This window comes from Rhodnius prolixus, unplaced genomic scaffold (assembly GCF_049639745.1).
Source record: "Rhodnius prolixus isolate KJV_2025 unplaced genomic scaffold, Rpr scaffold_16, whole genome shotgun sequence".
Classification (NCBI taxonomy): domain Eukaryota; kingdom Metazoa; phylum Arthropoda; class Insecta; order Hemiptera; family Reduviidae; genus Rhodnius; species Rhodnius prolixus.
The window spans coordinates 2,826,654-2,847,057 of record NW_027411616.1 but is presented as its reverse complement, the minus strand read 5'-3'; the positions used below and the strand labels follow the sequence as shown (position 1 = coordinate 2,847,057).

The window sequence follows — 20,404 nt, the reverse complement described above, 5'->3', positions numbered from 1 at the left end:
TGCCTCCCTCCAACTGGGACTGCCCTCCTCCAACTCTCTGAGCATAAGTTTCCACGCCCTCCTGACGTTCATTGGCTGGAGAAAACATACTGCCACCACCTCAGCTGGGGCCGCCCCCCTCCTACTCTCTGTCTCGCTCCTACCTGTCAATCACTGGCTGGGAAAACACATATGCCACCACCCCAACTGAGGCCTTTCTCTTAGCTGGCTTTTACACAGGTCACTAACTCCTTGAACAATCCAGCCCTTTCCTTTCTAGTTCAGATAGAGACCGGCCCTTTTGTCTACACAGTGGTGGCCTGATACCGACTTTGGTCGCTTAACCCCTAGAACAATCTAGGCCTTCCTTCTCTGCCACAGGTAGATACCGCCCCTTTTGTTTATGCAGTGGCGGCCTGTTACTGACTTTGGTCGCTCAACCCCTGCAATCGAACGTTTGCGCTATGAAACCTTTGGAACGTTGAGGCCGAAGGAGATAGTAGCGCAAAAAGAACTAGTACGGAAAGTCCTTGACCTCTTTAGGAGGGGAGGGTTCGCCTACTAGAACTAAGAAGGGACTGGCACAATAAGTCTTCTGTGGCTGCGGTGCCTTGGGGCATAGGTCCCGTCCCATCTACTATCTTAATCTTAATCTTAATCTTACTGTTTACATTCTTATAATAAGAATGATTCATTAATCGTAAACAATTCACAATGTAGATTATTGCAATTTGACAAACCTCCAATTTTGCATTATTTTCCAGACGACCCTATATTTTGTATTGGCAAAATAAATAAATATAAATAAATTAAACAGGTGAAGTAAAAGTTAAATCTTAAATGTGTGTCATTTTTTATTTATTTATAAGAATAGTATAAATTATTTAAGTATTGAATCGACACATTGGATTATCATGTATCGTTCTTAAACTAACTCTAGGTCCCACAAGCTCTCTTATATTGTCAAATCCAAATTTTATCATGGCTGGTCTTTCTAGAGAGAGTCCCCATCCAAGAACCGCAACGCCTGGGGGCAAGCCAAGTGATCGTAGCATCTCCGGCCGAAACATACCAGAATTTCCAACCTGTACAAAATTAATTGGAGTTAGAATAATCATTTCAACAATTACATTTTAATGACTAATTAACTCACTTAAACCAATGACTCATTTTATGATTTAATATGAATGAATTGGCGTTAATGACCAAGATGTCGATGCGCCGGAAAAAAAAAAATGAATGAATTATTTAAAATATTTATGTATAATAGAATCAGGTCTGTTTGCGCGCAATGGATTCTATGCGCGTGATTCCATTATCAATAAGTACCTATTTTCTGAACTTCACGTAAGAGGAAGGAATTTGCAAGTGTGCAAATTTTCACGTTTTCAGTAATTACGATAAAGTAAATGAATACTGTCCGATTCTTTAAAGGTATATTAAGTACACTCACCAGAAAATTAAACTTTTTACTTTAAAAATAAGAGAGATACGGAAACTCACTAGTCGAGTACTAGTCAAGTTTAATTTCCAGACCGATTTTTTTATTTTTAGTTTCTGGTCCATAAAAATGCCTCTAACTTGTATTTCTGATGAAAACTCAAATTTGAATAACTGCTGTGAACAATCTTTCTCTTACAAAGGTAAGACTGAGAACCCAGACATATTTTGGTAGCAATGTCATTGTGACAAAAATAAAATAAACTGAGTCCAGCAATATTTACCTCAATCCACTTTCCTAGACCAATATGATAGCAAAATATTTCCATTGATGGTTCTGTGTACGGATTGTAAGCCGGTTTGAAGCGAACTCTTGGCAAGCCCATTCGACAGAAAAAGTCGTTTATCACACCAATCAGATGGCCTAGACTAATTCCATAATCGGCAACTATACCTTCGACTTGATGGAACTCGGCCAGATGCGTAGTGTCGAGCGTTTCGTTGCGGTATACCTGTCAAAACAAAAGAATTAAAAAACTAATGATTCAATACTTTTAAGGCTTGATAGATGACATTAGTTATTTAACACTCTTATTCTTTTCAGATTGACTTTTAAGAAAGAATGGTGAACGATAGAACTGATTGGCATATTAACTGATTACCTCAGATATTACTGATAAATTCAGATGATAAAAATCCAGTAGTGGACAGTAAAACAGCATTATCTCTACAGATCAACTTAGTGAGTGGTCAGCAGTCTAAAATGCAGATTATATAGAGGTCGGACAGGGCTAATTAAAATATTGTACTCAATATTTTGCCTCTCAGATTCCTTGTTAAGTCCCTTACTGGTTTAAGGATCTATTTAGCCTAATAGGGCTCATGCCAGCCCCTTTTTTAGTCTGAGAGACAGAGAAGGAAAATCTATCCATTTTATAACTGAATCATGAGAAATTTTTAGGCGGAACAGTTATACAAAATTAGAGCTTCCCTCAAGGTTATTGTTCAATTTTTTCGGGATGCTATGGGCATTATAAGTTATCCCTCAGCAAGATGTTTAGAGATAGAGCGGATAGAGAGAGAGATTATTTTTAGTGGTAGACAAATATCATGTGGTCTGAAAAATAAATTCCTTGGTCTAATTTTCACGACTAGAGCTTAAGGCAGCAGATTTAAGAACTATAAAATTCTTTTCATCTCAAACAAAAAATTAGACAAGATTTCAAGCAAATAGAATTCTTTGAAAATAAATTACAGTCAATGGAATCTACTGAAAAGGAGTTGATACACAATAATTTTTATGTTCGCCATTGGCTAATCTAATTTTTTTAAGTTATTAAGAATTAAAAAAGTACATCCATTATCTAACAATTTCTTTACAATTTCTCTACAAATAGGTCTAGCTAAAAATTATAACAGTAAAGATACTATTCATATGAAGTCATATTAATATGTTAACACGCCGAATTTCGCACGGAATAACACTAAGTTTTTAAATGCCAGAATCTTCAAAAAATAATAAGATCTTATCCACCAATTAAAAAATGGTTGCGTTTCACAGATTTCTTCTTCCCTGAGGACTATATCAAAATGAAAAAAGGAAATAAATTAATTACCTGTTTTCAGAGTAGCACTTCCAACATTTTAGCTACATAAATGGCTACATAAACTCGTACGAGGAAACAGTTGACTAATTTACTAAAAATGTTTTATTTTATAGTGGTTTTAATGGACTACACCTCTAATTTGGATTGATTGCGAATTTGCGGTCTGTAAACTATGTAATTAGTTTCTTAAAAATTATTTTCTGAATTTCTTTTATCAAAACCTTAATTTATTAAGTATTGCATAAAGCATAATGAAAATCCTCAGTTAACTTACAACAAAGAGTAGCCTAAAGATTGTGAAAGGCTTCATATTATTATACATGATCTTACTATGTATAAACTAATATTTTTTTAAATACCGTGTCGTACTCCATTACCAAAAAGTACTATTCCAACTATTAACTGTCCATATCTTGATGGAATTAGTGTTACGCTGATTCGCTTTGTGAATTCGCTGGCTTTATTTAAGAAAGATTATTTCAAACAAACAAACAAATTAAACGCTTATTTACATGAATGTTTAAACTTCAATGGAGGGTATATGTATATATATTTTATAATAAATGGAAATTTAAAGATGACAATAAGGGATATTTGTCCACTTTACTAGAATTTACTGCTTGCTCTGGTAAGAATGAGAATTTTTATTATAAATTAAACACTTCTCGAATTAAACGACGAATTAAATTCTAAACTCCTTAACAAAAACATACAGTTTAAAAAGTTAAGTATAAGGGTTGATTAAACGCTAAAAGGTACACAAATCAACAAGTACCCAACATTTCATTAATACTTCATTGATATTATTTTAAGTAATTTTACTACATTAATTTTCATTAATATTCTTTTGAATTTATTAGATGTCACAGACCCTTATGCTGGCCATTTTAATCTACAAAATATTTGTTCAAGTAGAACACCATTTAACATAGTTTGACTAATATCTAATCAACAAACTATTAATCACAGGTTAAAAAGAAAAACTTTATTTTTAAAAATCAAAAAAAGATATGAGGCTAAAAATTCAACAACTTTTTTAAAAAAATGCTTACACCAACATTCATCAATGATTTCATTTTTTTATTTTTATTTTTAAATAAAAATCGTCGGCTTAAGTTTATTCTTCGATTAAAGTAATTGTTACTTTATGCAGTAGTCAAATGTTTATAATAATGGGTAATAATTAATCTGGCCTAATAGAAAATAATATAGTTTTCTTCAATTACATTCTCAATCTAGGTTTTCTTCCCTCAGTGTTGTATATTTGGAATATAAGATAAATAAGATATGCATATTTTTATGACAGCTAATTAATCCACTGAAAAAAGCTCCGGGCGCCAATAACCTCAGATGTTGACCCGACTTAAATCATAAAAAAAAAAAAAAAAATGAACGAACTGGCCAGCATAAGGGTCTGTGACATCTAATAAATTCAAAAGAATACTAATGAAAATTAATGTAGTAAAATTACTTAAAATAATATCAATGAAGTATTAATGAAATGTTGGGTACTTGCTGATTTGTGTACCTTTTAGCGTTTATTCAACCCTTATACTTAACTTTTTAAACTGCAAGTTTTTGTTAAGGAGATTTTTGTACCTTTTGGATAGATTTTCCTTTTTTTATGTTTTGCAAAGTTACATATCTGCTTTACAGATTTTATTAAAACTGGGAATAATAAATTTTAATTTTATCATTATAACCTGAAAAGGTGTTAAGTCGGAACCGTAACTACCACTGGAGAGGTCTTTTTAAAGAATGATTATAGTTGTGGTCTCCAAACCATCCTCAATAACAATTTTTTTAGAAAGAGTTTTGAATGAAATAGGAAAGTATTTGTACGTAAATAGCGAAATTAAACTGCGATTTCAGCACTTCCTTTTAAGAGGAGTAAGTAAAATAAACTGCGATTACAGTACTTCTCCCTAAAAGGCAAAGAGACAAAGATTTTGAATCGAACGACAATTGATTGATGTAAATCGGTTTACTCATTGATAATTTTAACGATTGTAATACTTCCTCTTAGAAGGTGTAAGAGCATGATGGCACTTCACAGGCACGTAGAGGAGCTTTAACCATTTCTTCGTGCTAAATTTTATCAAAATCGGACTAAGCGTTATAGAAATATTGGTAATAATAGATTTAGAAAGGGCCTTACTTGGGTGGGGCAAACTCCCCTCCTTATGAGGAGAGTTTTGCAGAAAGTGCAAATCTGTACAAAATTTTGATTCGAATGACACTTCATTCATGAAAATCGGTTCACGTGTCGATAATTTGAAACGATTGCTATACTTCCCCTTAACTAGTGTAAGAGCAGATCGTCGCTTTAATGTTACGTAGGGGAGCCCTAACCCTATCATCCTACCAAATTTTATCAAAATTGGGCCAAAATTTAAAGAGTAATTAATAATAATAATTTTGGAGGGGGCCTTACATAAAGGGGGCTAACTCCTCTCCCATTCGATGTATAGCATCGAGACCCCCAAAAAGCACATCTACATAAAATTCCGAATCGAATGACATCATTCATGAAAATCGGTTCGCGCGTTTAGGCGCTACGTTGTTTACAAAAAAGGTAACAACAACAAGAACAAGAACATTTTTTGAAAAAGCTGTTTTTGCTCATTTTCGGCAACTTTTTTCTCCAAATCTATTTAATCAATGTTGTTGCAAATAAATTGAAGTCATAAAGGAGAATTTGCCCTAAATTTAAAGAAAATTTGGGAATTTTATCTTTTATAGAAAAAGAGAAAAAAATTGTCAAAGTTGGGTGTTTTTCAACGTTACGCTTTTTCGTGCATTTTTTGACGATCAACCCTTATACAACTGTCCTACCGGACAGTTTTAATGCAAATTAATTAGATTCTTTATTTTTAGGTATCACATACATAAAAATAGAACACGGGTTTACCTGATTTGTAAAGGGTTTTGTCGTATTAAGAAATCAATAATTCACAGAAAACAAAACTCACTTTGTCTATGCTAAACACCTTTACAGGCTGAAATTTAGGACCTATATTGTACAAGAATCGGGCACTATTAGCAGTGGTATGAGTTCTGAGAACGTTTTTCAGCGCTTCTTTTAAATGCCATTCACAGTTGTAGCCAAGTGAGCCGTAAGCACCTTTGCTGTGAACCTAATTTTCAAACAAAGAAATGCCCATTTTAAATCAATTACTTTGTATTAAACTGTAAAAAGTAAGTACTATTAATATACCCAATGAATTACATTTCTTAACCAAAATTATATAATTCTCTGTACATAAAAATGATTACTTATAACCATTATAAGATGTGCGAGTAAATTAATGTGATTGTGGCGGTTTCACAAAAAAATTTAGCAAACAGACGAAAAATACAGGAAACTCAAACTGAATTTCCGTTTTTCTCATTGGTAGCATTGCATTAGTTACACAAGAGTTAACTCAAAATTATAAATGCTAAAGTATTGATTTTTTCAGTTTTACGCGATTTTCAAAAATGTAGTTCCAACACATTTACATATCACTTCATGATAATAAATATTATGATGAAAAGTTAATGCAATAAAATTATTCAAATGAAATCAATGAAGTAATAATGAAATGATGGGTACTTAATGATTTGTTTACCTTTTGGCGTTTAATCACCTCTTCTACTTTACTTTTTAAAACTGTAAGTTTTTATTAAGGAGTTTTCTATCCATTCACTTAACTTTTGCACAAGAAAGGCCGTATATATTTTAGACACGGAATCCAAAAATACAATTCCCTATAATTTTCTACTTTGGTTGATTATACATAACTCTCTAAACTGAAAGTACCAGCAATAGGCCAGAGTTTTCTCTACAATGCCGTAAAGAATTCATTGAAATCGGAACGGTACAAAGAGAAATATAGAGATATGAAATTTAAACGATTTACAACTCCCTCAAAATTTAACCTTCTGTTTCTCAAAAACTATTATCACTAAAAAAATACTATTTATACCAGTTATAGAGCAAACTTTTCTCTACAATTAAGTATTTAAGAGAAATTTATTAATAGCAATATGAGAATTTATTAAACTCGGGATAGTAAGAATACAGATATAGAAGTTCGATATTTGAACGATTTGCTCAACCTCCAAAATCAACCCTTCTATATCTCATAAGCTATTATCGCTAAAACATTTCTGCTTATAGAAGTTATGAAGCTAACATTTCTCTACAATTCGGTAAAGAATTTATTAAAATCGGTACAAATAGAAGAGAGATATAGAGGTTTCAAATTGGAACGATTTGCAAAACCTCTATTTAACCTTCTATATCTTATTTACCATTATTACTAAAACATTGCAATTCTCTATAATATTGCTATATGTACCAGTTGTAGAACAAACTTTTTTCTACAATTCGGCACTGAATTCATTGAAATCGGAACGATCCAAAGGAACACATAGAGGTTGGAAATTTGAACGAATTACCAAACCTCCAACATTTAACCTATTGTATCTCAATAACTATTGTCGCAAAAACATTGATATTCATACCAGTTATAGAGAGGACTTTTCTCTACAAATCGCTAAAAAAATCATTAAAATCGGAACAATACGAAGAGAGATATAGAGGTTTTAAATTTGAACGATTTACTCGACCCCTAAAATTTAACTTTCCATATCTCAATATCTACTGCTACTAAAACATTGCTATTTGTAACAGTTATAGAGTAATCTATTCACTACAATTCCGTAAAGAATTCTTTAAAATTTGAACAATACAAAGAAAGAAAGAAAGAAAGATACATTTATTATGCCCTGGGACTAATGTCCCTTAAGAGCAACAAAAATAAATAAAATTTACATGATAAACACAAAAAAACTCTCGGTTAAAATAATAAAATATAAAATGAAATCTACACTGCTGTTCACAAAAAATTATTTACAATAAATGCTTTCACAACTAGAAATCAACAAAATAAATAAAATAAACTATATCCTCCTAAATTCCTGAAATAAATAGTTATAAAATAAAAATCTAAAATTAAAAATTGTTTTCCTGTTCGTAAGGTCCGTTGGTAGGTCGTTCCACAGTCTACAGGAAGTAATGAAAAAAGAATTCTGATAGGTAGCAGTCCTGTAAGTTGGTATGTACAGTCTGGAGTGGACAGTCCTTGTAGTCCGTAAGTCCAGTACACCCTTAGCAGTAAACATGTCAAACAGATATCGTGCAGTCTGCGTCCTAAACAACTGGTACAGAAAATTGCCCTTAAAATAGAGATCATTGCCCTCAAAGAGAGATATAGAGGTTTGGAATTTTAACGATTTACAGTGCACAGTGTTGAGACCACTAAAATGCTTATCTGCATAAAATTTGAATTAAATGACACAACATTCACGAAAATCGGTTAACGCGACCATAATTTGAATTGATTGCCTAATTTCCCCTTGGTAGGTGTAAGAGCACACAACGTCGCTTCAATGCTACCTATGAGAGCCCTAACCCTTTCATCCTACCAAATTTTATCAAAATCGGGCTAAAATTTACAGAGTTATAAGTAATAATAACTTTGGAGGGGCCTTACATACATGACGCTAACTCCTCCCCCATTCGATGTACAGCGTCTATACCCCCAAAAGGCTCATCTAAATAAAATGCAGAATCGAATGACACCTCATAAAAATCATAAAAATCGGTTCGCGCGTTTGGGCGCTACGTTGTTTACAAAAAAGGTAACAACAACAACATTATCTGAAAATGCCGTTTTTTGGTCATTTTCAACAACTTTTTTCTCGAAATCTATTAGATCTGGGTTGTTGCAAAAAAAATACATTTGTAAATGAGGATTTGCCCTATAATTTGGGAATTTTATTTTTTACAAGAAAAAAGAAAAAAAATTGTCAAAGTTGGGTGTTTTTGAGCATTACTCTTTTTCGTACAGTTTTTGACGATCTACCCTTATGCAGCTATCCTACCCGACAGTTCTAATTATACATATATGAAAGTAAATTTACAGTTCAATAGAAGAGAAAAAGAAATCAAACTGTCCTACGAAACAAACATCTTTTAATTAAAGTAAAATACAATAATTTAAAAGAAACTAATCATTTATTAAAAAATTCTTCAGTTTTAATGAATTGTGCCGTTTATTTTGAAAGAGGGGCAAGTCAATTTTTTGTTATTTCGAGATATTTAAGGTTTTGCGTTTCAATAAAGTTAAAAATATTGGTAAATATTAATAGACATATTTTTTGTATTTTGTGGTATTAGATAATGTAAGTTTATAATCCAATAGTGTTTATAGTGCTGGCTAAGAAAAATAAAGGTTTTATTATAACTAAATGGACTTGCCTCACTTTCAAAATTAATGAATTATTTTAATCATTGATTTAAATGGATAATATTTCGTCGTAACAGTCTTTTTTTAACAATAAAAACAAAATACTAATCAATAGTTCAACTATTCTTATTTTTTTGAATTTTTTTTTAATCATTTTGGTCTGAATTGCCTTATTCAGATTCTGATTCCAAGATTCTTCTTTTATTACCGATTGTCATGGGTCTTACTTCTACAAACATAATAAAAATATTTGCAAATGAGGATTTTATTTAAATGGCGTTATTACCCAGAAAAGTATTTCTATTTTATTTTTGTTAACTACCAAATTCACTTTCAGATGCATCAGAGTTATAATTACCGTTGTAATCGGTTTCAGCCATTTTTTCTTTTTATAAAATAAACCACAATCCGTTATTAATTTTCAAATAATGAAACTTTTTTCGTACACCGAGCACAAAACAACACAACTTACTTGATAGCCGATAATATAAGTCGAATGTTATACAATTTACAGTTTTTCAGAGCCAATAGATTAGAGATTAAGATTTCCGGATGTTGGTGTTATTATCGAAACACAAAATTAAGATGTACTTATTATTATTAAATAATAATAAATTTTATGAAATATTGTACAATCACCGATTACCAATATCAAAGATAGATAGATAAAAACACCCTACATTTCAGACATGATGTTAAACCATCACATATGCATTCACCATACAGCAACCGGAGTTAAATTTTGCTGTACGGTTAAATAATTTCAACCTAAGATGGACTTGCACCATTTTCAAATTAAACATATTTACAATATTGTTAAGAGCTAAAACTTCCATCTCCCAAATATTAGGATTCTGAATTTTTTTTGACTCTAAATTGTTTACAGATAAAAAGATCATACTAAGTTTTATCTATAATTACCATTATCTTCATTTTTTTCAAAAATGGACTTGCCCCACTTTCAAAATAAACGGCTCAATTATTGAAAAACTGAAATATGCGAACTAAGTGATCCTTTTTATATATATTCAATAAAGAGGGCACATGGTTTTCTTTATATAAACTCAAATATTTTGCTCTATAAAATTTATAAAAAGAGCAGTTTAAGAAAATGTGATTTAAGGTTTCTTTTTCCGTAAAACACAAGACACACCTTCTTCCTCTCCTATGACATGTTTATTTTTACTCATATAAAATGTTAATAAAAAGAAGGAACTAACTCTTAGCTTGGTAATTAATCGAATTTTATGGAAAGGCACATTTAATGAGAGCTATGAGGGCGGGGAAGTGTTTGATCGAAATTATAAGTTGAAAGTATATCGCTTTTTCTCTTTTTCCATTGTTAAATTTATTTGGTACCATCTTATTCATTGGTTACGTATTTTTTAAATATATTAAAACAAAAATAAAAATAACACGCTAACAACTAGATGGATGGCGTGACGCCTGCAGTCAGATAATTGTTTTAAATTGTATTTATTACAATAAACAATTCAATCAATCCACCTTACAGGATATTTTGAAAAACCTATGTTTCTTTGTTAAAAACATGTTTCTCCAATGAAAAATTTAAAATCCTGCATGAAAACATTTCCCCTTACTTAAGTAAGAGAACGTAAGAGTGGGTGCTACAATTCCGGGTGTCTACCTCAATCCATAACCAACTTACCTCTTCAACTCTATCCACAATTCCACATTTTGGTAAAGAAACCGCAGTCGCAGGTTTAGTTAAAAAGAAAGTGTCGTGGGCATCCCTGGCCGGATGCTGTTGAGGTTGAAACAGAGCATCGAAGTTCCAGAAACTACTTTCAACATAATTTCCCGTGTTCATTTCAGAGAATCCCATTGCTAAAAATATAGATCTAATTTCGTCTCGTACCTTTAAAAGAAAAATCCATATTAATTAATCATAAAGAATAATAATACTTAACAAAAAAAAAAGTAACCAAAAATGATTACGAAATAAATGAAGAAATTACGAGAAGGAGAGTCCGTCTGACAGTTTTTTTTCATATATAACCGCATGATGCAAAATAAAAGAACATTTGACATTACGAGCTAAAAAAAATAAAGAATGCGAAAAAAAGAGAAGAAAACATAAAGGGAAAATGAACCATACTTTAACAAAATGTAGGAAACCAATCGAACCTGATTCTATATTTCTAGACTTGGCGTATGAACTGAAGTCAGACTAGCTCACAATAAAAGAAAAAAATAGATTTAGCACTCTGTAAATATGAACTCACTGCTGAACAAAATAACCCGTTTTATATATACATACATATACATAATTAATCGGTTGAGTGTTGAGTATATCAAATTTGTATTTTTTTCATTTATTTATTGCCAGAACGTATAAAAATACAAAAGCTACGTTAGAATATTTCAAGTCTTTTTAATAAAATAATATACACAAATTAAATGGCTGTGGTATAATTTAAGAAATAAATAAATAAATGAAATATAATTTACAAACTGAACCGACAATGAACACCTGACAATAATACTATTCACTTCAGTTCAAAATCGCCAGGTCTCCAGTTTACCTCAGTAAATTCTCTTATACCATAAAAACAGTTGGTTATTAAAAATTTATTATAACTCCCTCTCGAAAATGGGCACTGGAGAATAAGAAGAAACGTGGGGCTTCTGAAAGTTGTTCAAAGAACCAAATTTGGTGTCACAGTGTCATTTGTAATCCAGCACCAAATAAAGGTGGTTTGGGTATATCAAAAGAATACCTCAAAGCAGGATTTCTAAAACGCTACTGGAAGGAAGTGTGGTACGAAACAGAGTTTTCGAGAATATGTGTCAGAAGTTACTGGAGGTATATCCATGAATGGCCAAATGGCAAAAAAGTAAAAAGGGAGGTCCAGGTACTTGTAGTGCGAAGAACCGTGGGGTCGGTGGATAGGTAAATATATACAACATCTAAAATTTCAATGACTTACAAACTATTTATGGTTGGAAAACATTTACTTTCATAAGAGGATGAAGGCTTCCATGAAATGGTCTGACACCTTTCGCATCCAAATTGTAACTCTTGAATTCTAAACCCCTCCAAGATTCGGATTCAATCATCTCAGGAGTTAATTCCGTTTCTAGCTTCTTTAAACTCATACCAAACTCTTCGCCTTTAAGTACCTAAAATTTCGGGGATTAGAATTCATTTAATATTTTTAATAACATTGAATTCTTAACATAAAACATAAATAGTGTAATTGCCGAAGAATTCTTGCAAAATAAACCAAGGATTCCAACATTTTTTTTGTTTATAGTAAAGAAACTCTTGGCTGATAAAAAAAAATCACGGTTCTTATTAAAAGGCGTCTAGTTAAAAAATTTTAAGAGAATGCTCTTACGATGGATGGGCCTGCTTGAAATAAGAGAAATATGAACATTCTATCATGGCTAATTGAATTTTTGAGTCATTCGGTTGCTTTTAATCTGGACTCTCTAGATATATTTTGTGTTCTACTGACCGAGCTGATGTTTTAAAAGCACAGAAAATAGAAGGATAAAGAATAATTTGATAGCTACAATGCACAATACTCGCAAGCAGAGAGTTGATTAGTTTCTAAACTTCAATTATGACTGTTCTACAGATGTACTTGATCTTTTAATTTTCCAATTTAATGCATTTTATATAATATGCATAACTATCTCACAATATTTTTATATTAAAAGGGGAAAGTTTTTTTTTTTATATTGAACATTGCCCACGCTTTTCACCATAGATGTTGAATGATGTTGCTGCTCATTTTGTCCTACATTGTTTCATGAACTCTAATGTTCATCAAATGTATCAAGAACGTATGTAGAAAATGATCCACATATTAAACATAGCTTCTGTTCCGCTAACTTTATGATGTGTCATTTTAAATCTTAAACAGTTTTAAGAAAATTAAATTTAGTAGTATAATTTGCATTGCAATTTACATAATTTAGTTAAAAATTTGAAGTTTTTGCTTCATTTCTATACATCGAAATTTTTTTTGATATATTTGTATGTAACTCATTCTGCACCCTATTCCCTACAAAAAGCTCTTAAGCTTCAGTGTTCTTAACAAATAAATACGATATTATATCAGAGCAACGTAACAATGTTTCGCTCAGGCTTTCAAAATGTATCAGTTTTAAATATGTGCACAGAAAAAGACAAAAAGAATGAGATAATTATGCAAGGCTGTGCTCTGTCAATACTCTCTTACCTCATCAGAGAATAGAAAATGGAATAAGGGGCTGAAATTGAGATACTTAGCTGCCTCCAAAAATTACCGAAGTTAAAAACAATGGCATTGAGTACTAAATATTTCGGTAATTAAAGAGAAAATAAATTATAGTAAATTTGAAATGTTTATTGGTTTGTTAATATCGAAGACAAGATCATAGAAAAAAAAAATAATAATAATAAAATAAAGAACATGATAACTTTAGAAAAAGTCAACTGAATTAAAAAAAGTTTCACACATACCTTAAAAACAGTCACAGACGATTCTTTAATAAGTTTGCGCTTTTTAAATTCATTTTTCTTTTCTTGAGGCACTCCGTTATACTTTTTATTCTTAATGAGCTCTAAAGACACTTTCACATCATCAGTAACAGTATCCACAACTTTTGTGATAACAGCAGAGGCACCCTTTTTAACCCAGCCATTTGCCATTGCTTTGCTAAATCCAATTTTACTATTTGGAACATTCTTCATAACATCTGCCAACGGCGTTGGCCCATTCTTTGCAATATATGAATGTATCAACACTTCGTAGCTACCATTTTCAACAATATCATTTCCTTCATCTGTTAATTCCCATGACACACATGTAGAGGGTTCAATTTTGATCACATTACCTTTGGCTTTTAAACTATTTATAATGCCAATTACCGTATTATGTGACAATTCTAAAATTCTGGATAGTTCAATACTAGTAATACTTTCTTTATTGTGTAAAATGTCAATAACTTTTTCAATATTCTTATCATAGTTATCGGTCATGTTGATTTAAAGTAACAACAACAAAGCCACGAGTACCTTAAAGGTAACACACTAATAACCTTTCACTTGATGCACATCTGTTTAAATATCGAAAGATTCATAATCGATTAATTTAAGTGAATTATGTTCGATAAATTATATACAGATTTCTAACTACTCTCAATGTAAAGTTTCCGAAAATAACAGTAAATTTTATTGTCAAGACAACACATTATTTCCACTTTTTTAAACGTTAATAGCAACAAGAAAAAAGTAAAATTAATCGTAGATGGTAATATAATGAATTTTTAACAAAAAATTCTATATAGTTGAGTTGAAATATCATTGCGTTATTATTCAAAATAAAAAGGATTCAACAAAGGTGTTTTAAAATGATTTTTGAAATAGGAGTTTACAGCAGACAGAGAATGAAATCTATTTAAGTACACTTCCTGAACAAGCTTCCTATGAAGCATATCTTTGATATTTTTCAGCGTTCTGCTTATCTAATCATACGTAAAGCAATCTACTTCTTATAACATCCAAACTTAAGTTAAATGAAACCTGCTTTATATTTTGGTCATCGAAAGGTTTTGAGAGTTCCCTTATATAGAAGAACTGTTGATAAAGGAATAGTCTGATTTCATTAACCTGAACTTATTGATAAAGCCGTGTGCATAAGGAATAAAATAGCGGGGCGGGACCTCTGCCCAATGGCACCGCAGCCAAAAGAGGCTTATTGTACTTCCCCTTTGGATCTAGTAGACGAAACCTCCCCTACTACAGAGGTTGAGGACTTTCCCTACTAGTTCTTTTGGCACTACTATCTCCTTTGGACTCAAAGATCCAAAGGTTTCATAGCGTAATCACTCGATTGCAACGCAATCGAACAACAAGTAAGAGGCGTTTCCTCCTCTTCCTGACACAATCTGCACAACGGATCCGAGCTAATAAGCCTCACCTTAAACAGATGCTTTCTGAACCTAACATGCATTGTGAATAGGCTTGAGATCAGAGTAATCTGATTTCTACACAAGCACAGTATCACATTGGCTCTTTGTTAACAAAGCCAAGGCATCATAGCCTTGCTGTGTTTGACCCCAGGGCACTTCACCAAGTTCTTTTCATGTTCCCTTCAGATCCAGTCTCTGGAAACCACACGGACTGCACCCATGGTGATTCCCAGGCTGTAGGGGCACTGCCCAAGACCTCCGTAATCAATAGACAGGCCAGTCTCTGCACCCTGGCAGAGCCTTGATGTTGATGAGCCCGTTGTTCAGTCTTTCTTCACCACAATACCTCACCGTAGGTGATAATAGGAATGGCTGTTCATGTATAGAGCCAGTGGATCATTTTGGGGCGTAAACCCAATGTCTTCCCACAGGTTCTAGTAGCATCACAAAGAGCCTGTTTTGCCTTCGGTGTAACTTTATCTAAATGTGCTTTCCAAGTGAGTCTGGAGTCTAGGACAACGCCCAGATGCTTAACCTCACCCGACACATCCAGTGTTTTGTCAGAAATTCTAACATTTTGTAGCTCTCTATGTCCCATCTCCTAGTAAAGGGACCAGAATAGTCTTATAAGGGTTCTCAGTAAGATCTACCCTTCTAACTCAATTTTCTATGATCTTGAGTGCTTCCTGCATGAGCTTAGCAACGATTATCTCGTGCCTGCCCCTGACCACCACAGTAATATCATCTGCGTAGCCCAGGATCGAGAACCCACGAAGGTCTAGCATTTCAAGTTAGTCGTCTGCGACCAAGCACCACAGGAGTGGAGATAGAACCCCCCTGAGGGCATCCCCTGGAAGTCGTTATTTCCAACGTGAAGTGGGGTGATCAACGGTCACTTGTGGTAGACCCCCCACTACCAAAGGAAGGCTACATTACAATGGCGTATCGCCCGGTGCTCCAAGGTGATCGTTACCGCACATTTTACTACCCTGTACGCATTCAGCCTTGACGAGAGTTCCCATCTCAGCTTGGGTAGGGAAGCAGTTTAAATAGCTGTGATATTATCAAAAGTTAATCAGAACATCCTGAAGACCATGCCGAAAGATTGGCAAAGCCAAAATTTTTACTCGTTACTCAACCGAAAATTAGTGACTAAAGTACCACTTTACTTACGCTGGGCTGGAATTGTTTTATTATCTGAGTACAAAGAAATACTATTCACCCCAATGTTACGAACTTTTTTATTTCATCTAGATTGGGAATTTGGAATTGTTTGCTCAGATCTAACTTTAATAAAAGTACACTCCGTCTTGGTTGGAAAATGCCTTTTAGGTTAATCGAAAAAGGTTACTTATTAAACAAGACAAAGCAAGGCTGCATAAAACACGTCAAGAGTCCTCAGTAATCTAGAATTTGATTTTAAGCTTTTCTTTCACTACGCTTACCGCTAGATTTGGCAACCTCTGATTACCACCTCTTCTGCTCTTATGTACGAAGAAAGCATAAGCTATTAAATTACTTGTCACTACTTTATTTCTAAAGGGTAAGTCGCGTCATCTAAAGTTCAAAATATTTTAATTAATTCTGGAGCAAATTCGAACATAGAATCAAACTTACAGATACTTTAGTTAAAACCACCCTATTCTATGCTGTTGGGATCTGGGCCTATAATTATACTAACCAGCTAGAAACTGTTCAACTTCAATTGTTTAAACAAGTTTATTTACTCAATAGAAGTACCCGTACACGTACGTACGTTCAGAATTCAATCTTCTCCCAGTTAAAATAATTGTATTTCATTCTATATTTTCATTTCTTATTAAAATTTTAGATTTGCCCGACTTTCGTTTACTCATAATCTCTTATAACGCTCTCTTTAACTTAGATAATTCTTTTTCTAGAAAGGATAACAACTGGGTCTCCAATTTTAAAAATATATTTATCTCTGTGGGTTCGTTGGATCTCTTTCACTGTCAAAGTACTGCTGTACTGAGAAGGGAATTAATAAATACGTCAGTGAGGATATTGATTGAATAATCAACTCTAGATACAACAGTTTATACTGGTCTTAAGCTAGTCTCGGAATACCAGAACCTTATTTGGATTGGAAAGTAAATTCTTAAAAAAGTGGTAGTAGTATTGCAATTAAGACTATAATTTTCTATATTCTGAAGTTTCTATATTAATGAAATCTATAATGAATTTGATGTAAACAATCTTTGCCTCAATTGTAATTCTTTTTCTCCTGATTCAGTTTTTCATTTTCTTTTTGAATGTAATTCACTTTTACCCATTAAAAGTCATTTTCTTAACTCTTATCAGACTTCAAATGATGTTATAAATGATAAGTTTTTCAAGTTGTTAAACATAAATCATATGAACCAAATTAATGAAATTTACAATTTTATGTTTTCCATTTTTCCACTTTTTATTTCATAAAAAATAGTTTCCTTTATTTTACTACTGTATTAATGTTATTTTATTTTACTTTTAGTGCATTGTTGTAACAACTCCCAGCTAAAGGTATTTACCCCATAAGCTTACCTATGTATGTATAAATTAATAATAATAAGCAATCAGTTCTTGATTTGTCCGTCGGCAGAATACCTTTATTTTGACACTTCTTTTCTTCAGTACATTATTTAAAATTAAGAAGCTTGACGTAAAGGCTTATGATTTGAAGTTCATATTACTGTATTTGCCTTCTCGATAAGGCTGTTATTTTGCTACAATCCCAGATACATCCCTTATTCCAAATTTATACATGAAAAAAGTTTATTTTTTACGTTTTGGTCAATATGCAAGTATAACTCAGAAAATAAACATTGTATATCCCTCCCCCGGAATAACACTGAGTTTTACATTCGGCTTTTCACAGTTTTCTAAAAAAAAAAAAATCTGACTTTATGTTTTTATTTTCCTATGTAATAATTAGGAAAGAAATTTCAAGGATATTAAATGACCAAATTTTATCCAAAATGACATGAACAATAATCTATGAGGATTTCAAATAAACTGTAAATAAGTGTATAAAAAGATAACTAGAGTGCGTTGGTATCCACTTTGTGTTTTATAGGCCTTGTCCTGCTAACAGCCCTGTGGTTAAAAAAAAAAAAATTGTTAACACCCATAATGGCTGACGAGCTAGTAAACGATTTTTCGTGATTGGTTTGTTTTACAATAAAGTGTATCTTTTATTTTAATTCACTTCTGTCTATAAGTATTAATATTAAGTAATAACATCAAGTTTAAACAAAAATATGTTTTAAACATTGTTTTTGTGGAATGTTATTCACCATCGTGACCTAATGCAGGAGTTGGCATACCTCACATGTCTACCTTAACTCATCCAGTCTCAGGTATTTTTTTAAAATCATAATTAAATTCTTCTGTAAATATATTATTAGGAGATTTTTAAAAAAATTTGTTATATTTTGATTTTGTATTGTCAAAATCTTATTTATTTTTCTTCTGAACCCCGACGTATTTTGCTAGATATTTTACTAAAAATATTGGAATTTGACATAATAGGAATCTCTGTTTTGGCTTACTGTACAAGTGAGTTATTAATTTTTACAGTTAATATTGTTTTAAATACTGTTAAATTCTTCCTGTTAATGAAGCTATTATTGGATTCAATGGGTCACTTTTTTTTTTACTATAACTTTCTATCACGAATAATTTATCTTAACATGTTAAACGCTGATTTGTTTTTAGTGTTTATTGAAAATATGTCATATAAGGTGGCATATAAAAAAGTCCCAATATTACGAAATTCTAACCTTACTGTCATACGATTAATTTTTGTTAGTCCCATGTTAAGTTTTTCTTATAGGATTTGAGTTCATCCACTTTTTCAAGATAATTAGTGAAGTATTTTTTTCTGGTTAATTTGTAGTACTAATCGGTTATATTTATAAACGCTTGTGTAAATTACTTAGATTGTATTAAGATCATGTTGAAGATAGCTTATTCATGTTGTTTTAAATGTATATTTGTTTTGATTAAGCTTTATAATTGCTCCATAAAGTTACTTGCAGTATAAGTATTAGGCTTGTTGAAGTTAAAAACAATTGATTAATTTAAAAAACAAAATAAGTCAATTCAATAAGACCATTAATGCGTTTAATGAAGCCTCTCTCAAGGAATAACAAACATAGCAATTTTTTGTTTATTTGTTTTCAGAAAGTTGCAAAACGTGAGGGTTGTTTAATATGCATTGATACAAAAGGGAAGATTATTCTTAGCGAACTACTGTCTATGATTTCTGTCTAAAAGAATCGTCAGACGCCCCAGCCATAGGGTCCACAACTTTACCGTTTATCCATTTGCCAGCTTTTTAACCCATCCTTTCCAGTCTTTATCCGTCTGTATAACAGATTTTCATCTCTGAGTCTGTTAAGAGTTCGTACTTCGTTTCTCTCATACTCGCAAGGTCGACTCTGATTATCCTGTATGAAAATACCGTTTTTACTCCTTATGTCTTTAGAGACCAAACCTCTCTTGGTCTCTTGGGATTGAGTTCTCTATTGGCTACCATGTCGTCATCTCTTCTGCATTAAGATACAAGGTTTCATCTCTAATTTCTTCACATATAACGGTGACAAGTTAAGTAACATCTTCATTGTCTTAGGATCGATTCCCATAGCAAAACCCTGAAGGAACACCTTATGCATCAAGGAGAGGTGTTGGAAAAATTGTCTAGGGTTGGCTTGAAGCTTAGGTTGAAGAAATGCCATCTGTTTAGTAAGGAAATGAAATACCTGGGGCGTATGGTTTCCTCGGAAGGTGTTAAAACGAGTCCTGAAAAGACCGAAGCCGAGAGTGCGTGTCCAGTAAAAAAAAATCTTGGGGCTATGTACCTGCTACAGGAGATTTGTTCAGGGATTTGCGGATATAACCAGGCCCATTCATCGGTTTACTGAAAATGGGCAATCTTTCGAATTGACCTCAAAAGGCCAGAAAGCATACGAGCGGCTTAAGATAGTCTTATTATCAGCCCCAGTCTTGGCATGCCCAAGAGCTGGTAGTGAGTTCATCGTTCTGTACAGTTAGTAGGAATGGGTGTACTATCGCAGGTTCAGGATGGCGAAGAACGAGTCATTGCGTACTTCTCCCAAAGGCACTTTAAGACTGAAAAAATTAGGTCTGGCTATT

The 20,404-nt window shown here is 32.5% G+C and overlaps 2 protein-coding genes across 4 annotated transcripts in view; one reads left to right on the top strand and one right to left on the bottom strand.

Annotated features, from left to right (window-relative positions):
* Nucleotides 1-815: 815 nt before the first annotated feature.
* On the bottom strand, nucleotides 816-14,385 carry alpha-PheRS (phenylalanine--tRNA ligase alpha subunit). 2 transcript variants are annotated; one of them, XM_074134541.1, is made up of 6 exons: nucleotides 13,797-14,384; nucleotides 12,302-12,466; nucleotides 10,992-11,201; nucleotides 5,999-6,163; nucleotides 1,704-1,931; nucleotides 816-1,064 (listed from the first exon to the last, which is right to left on the bottom strand). In XM_074134541.1, exons 1-6 carry the CDS (start codon nucleotides 14,313-14,315, stop codon nucleotides 864-866), a joined length of 1,488 nt encoding a protein of 495 aa, XP_073990642.1. In that variant the 5' UTR covers nucleotides 14,316-14,384; the 3' UTR covers nucleotides 816-863. The 2 variants fall into 2 exon arrangements, with proteins under 2 accessions (XP_073990642.1, XP_073990643.1); XM_074134542.1 differs by lacking the exon at nucleotides 5,999-6,163 and having other exon boundaries at nucleotides 13,797-14,385.
* A 3,937-nt stretch (nucleotides 14,386-18,322) lies between these two features.
* Nucleotides 18,323-20,404, top strand: part of tgo (Aryl hydrocarbon receptor nuclear translocator homolog tgo) — an 83,502-nt gene continuing 81,420 nt past the window's right edge. For both annotated transcript variants that reach the window (XM_074134515.1, XM_074134514.1), the window contains exon 1: nucleotides 18,323-18,606. In XM_074134515.1, coding sequence (XP_073990616.1) covers nucleotides 18,579-18,606 — 28 coding nt within the window. In that variant the 5' untranslated portion in view covers nucleotides 18,323-18,578. The remainder of the gene's footprint in view (nucleotides 18,607-20,404) is intronic.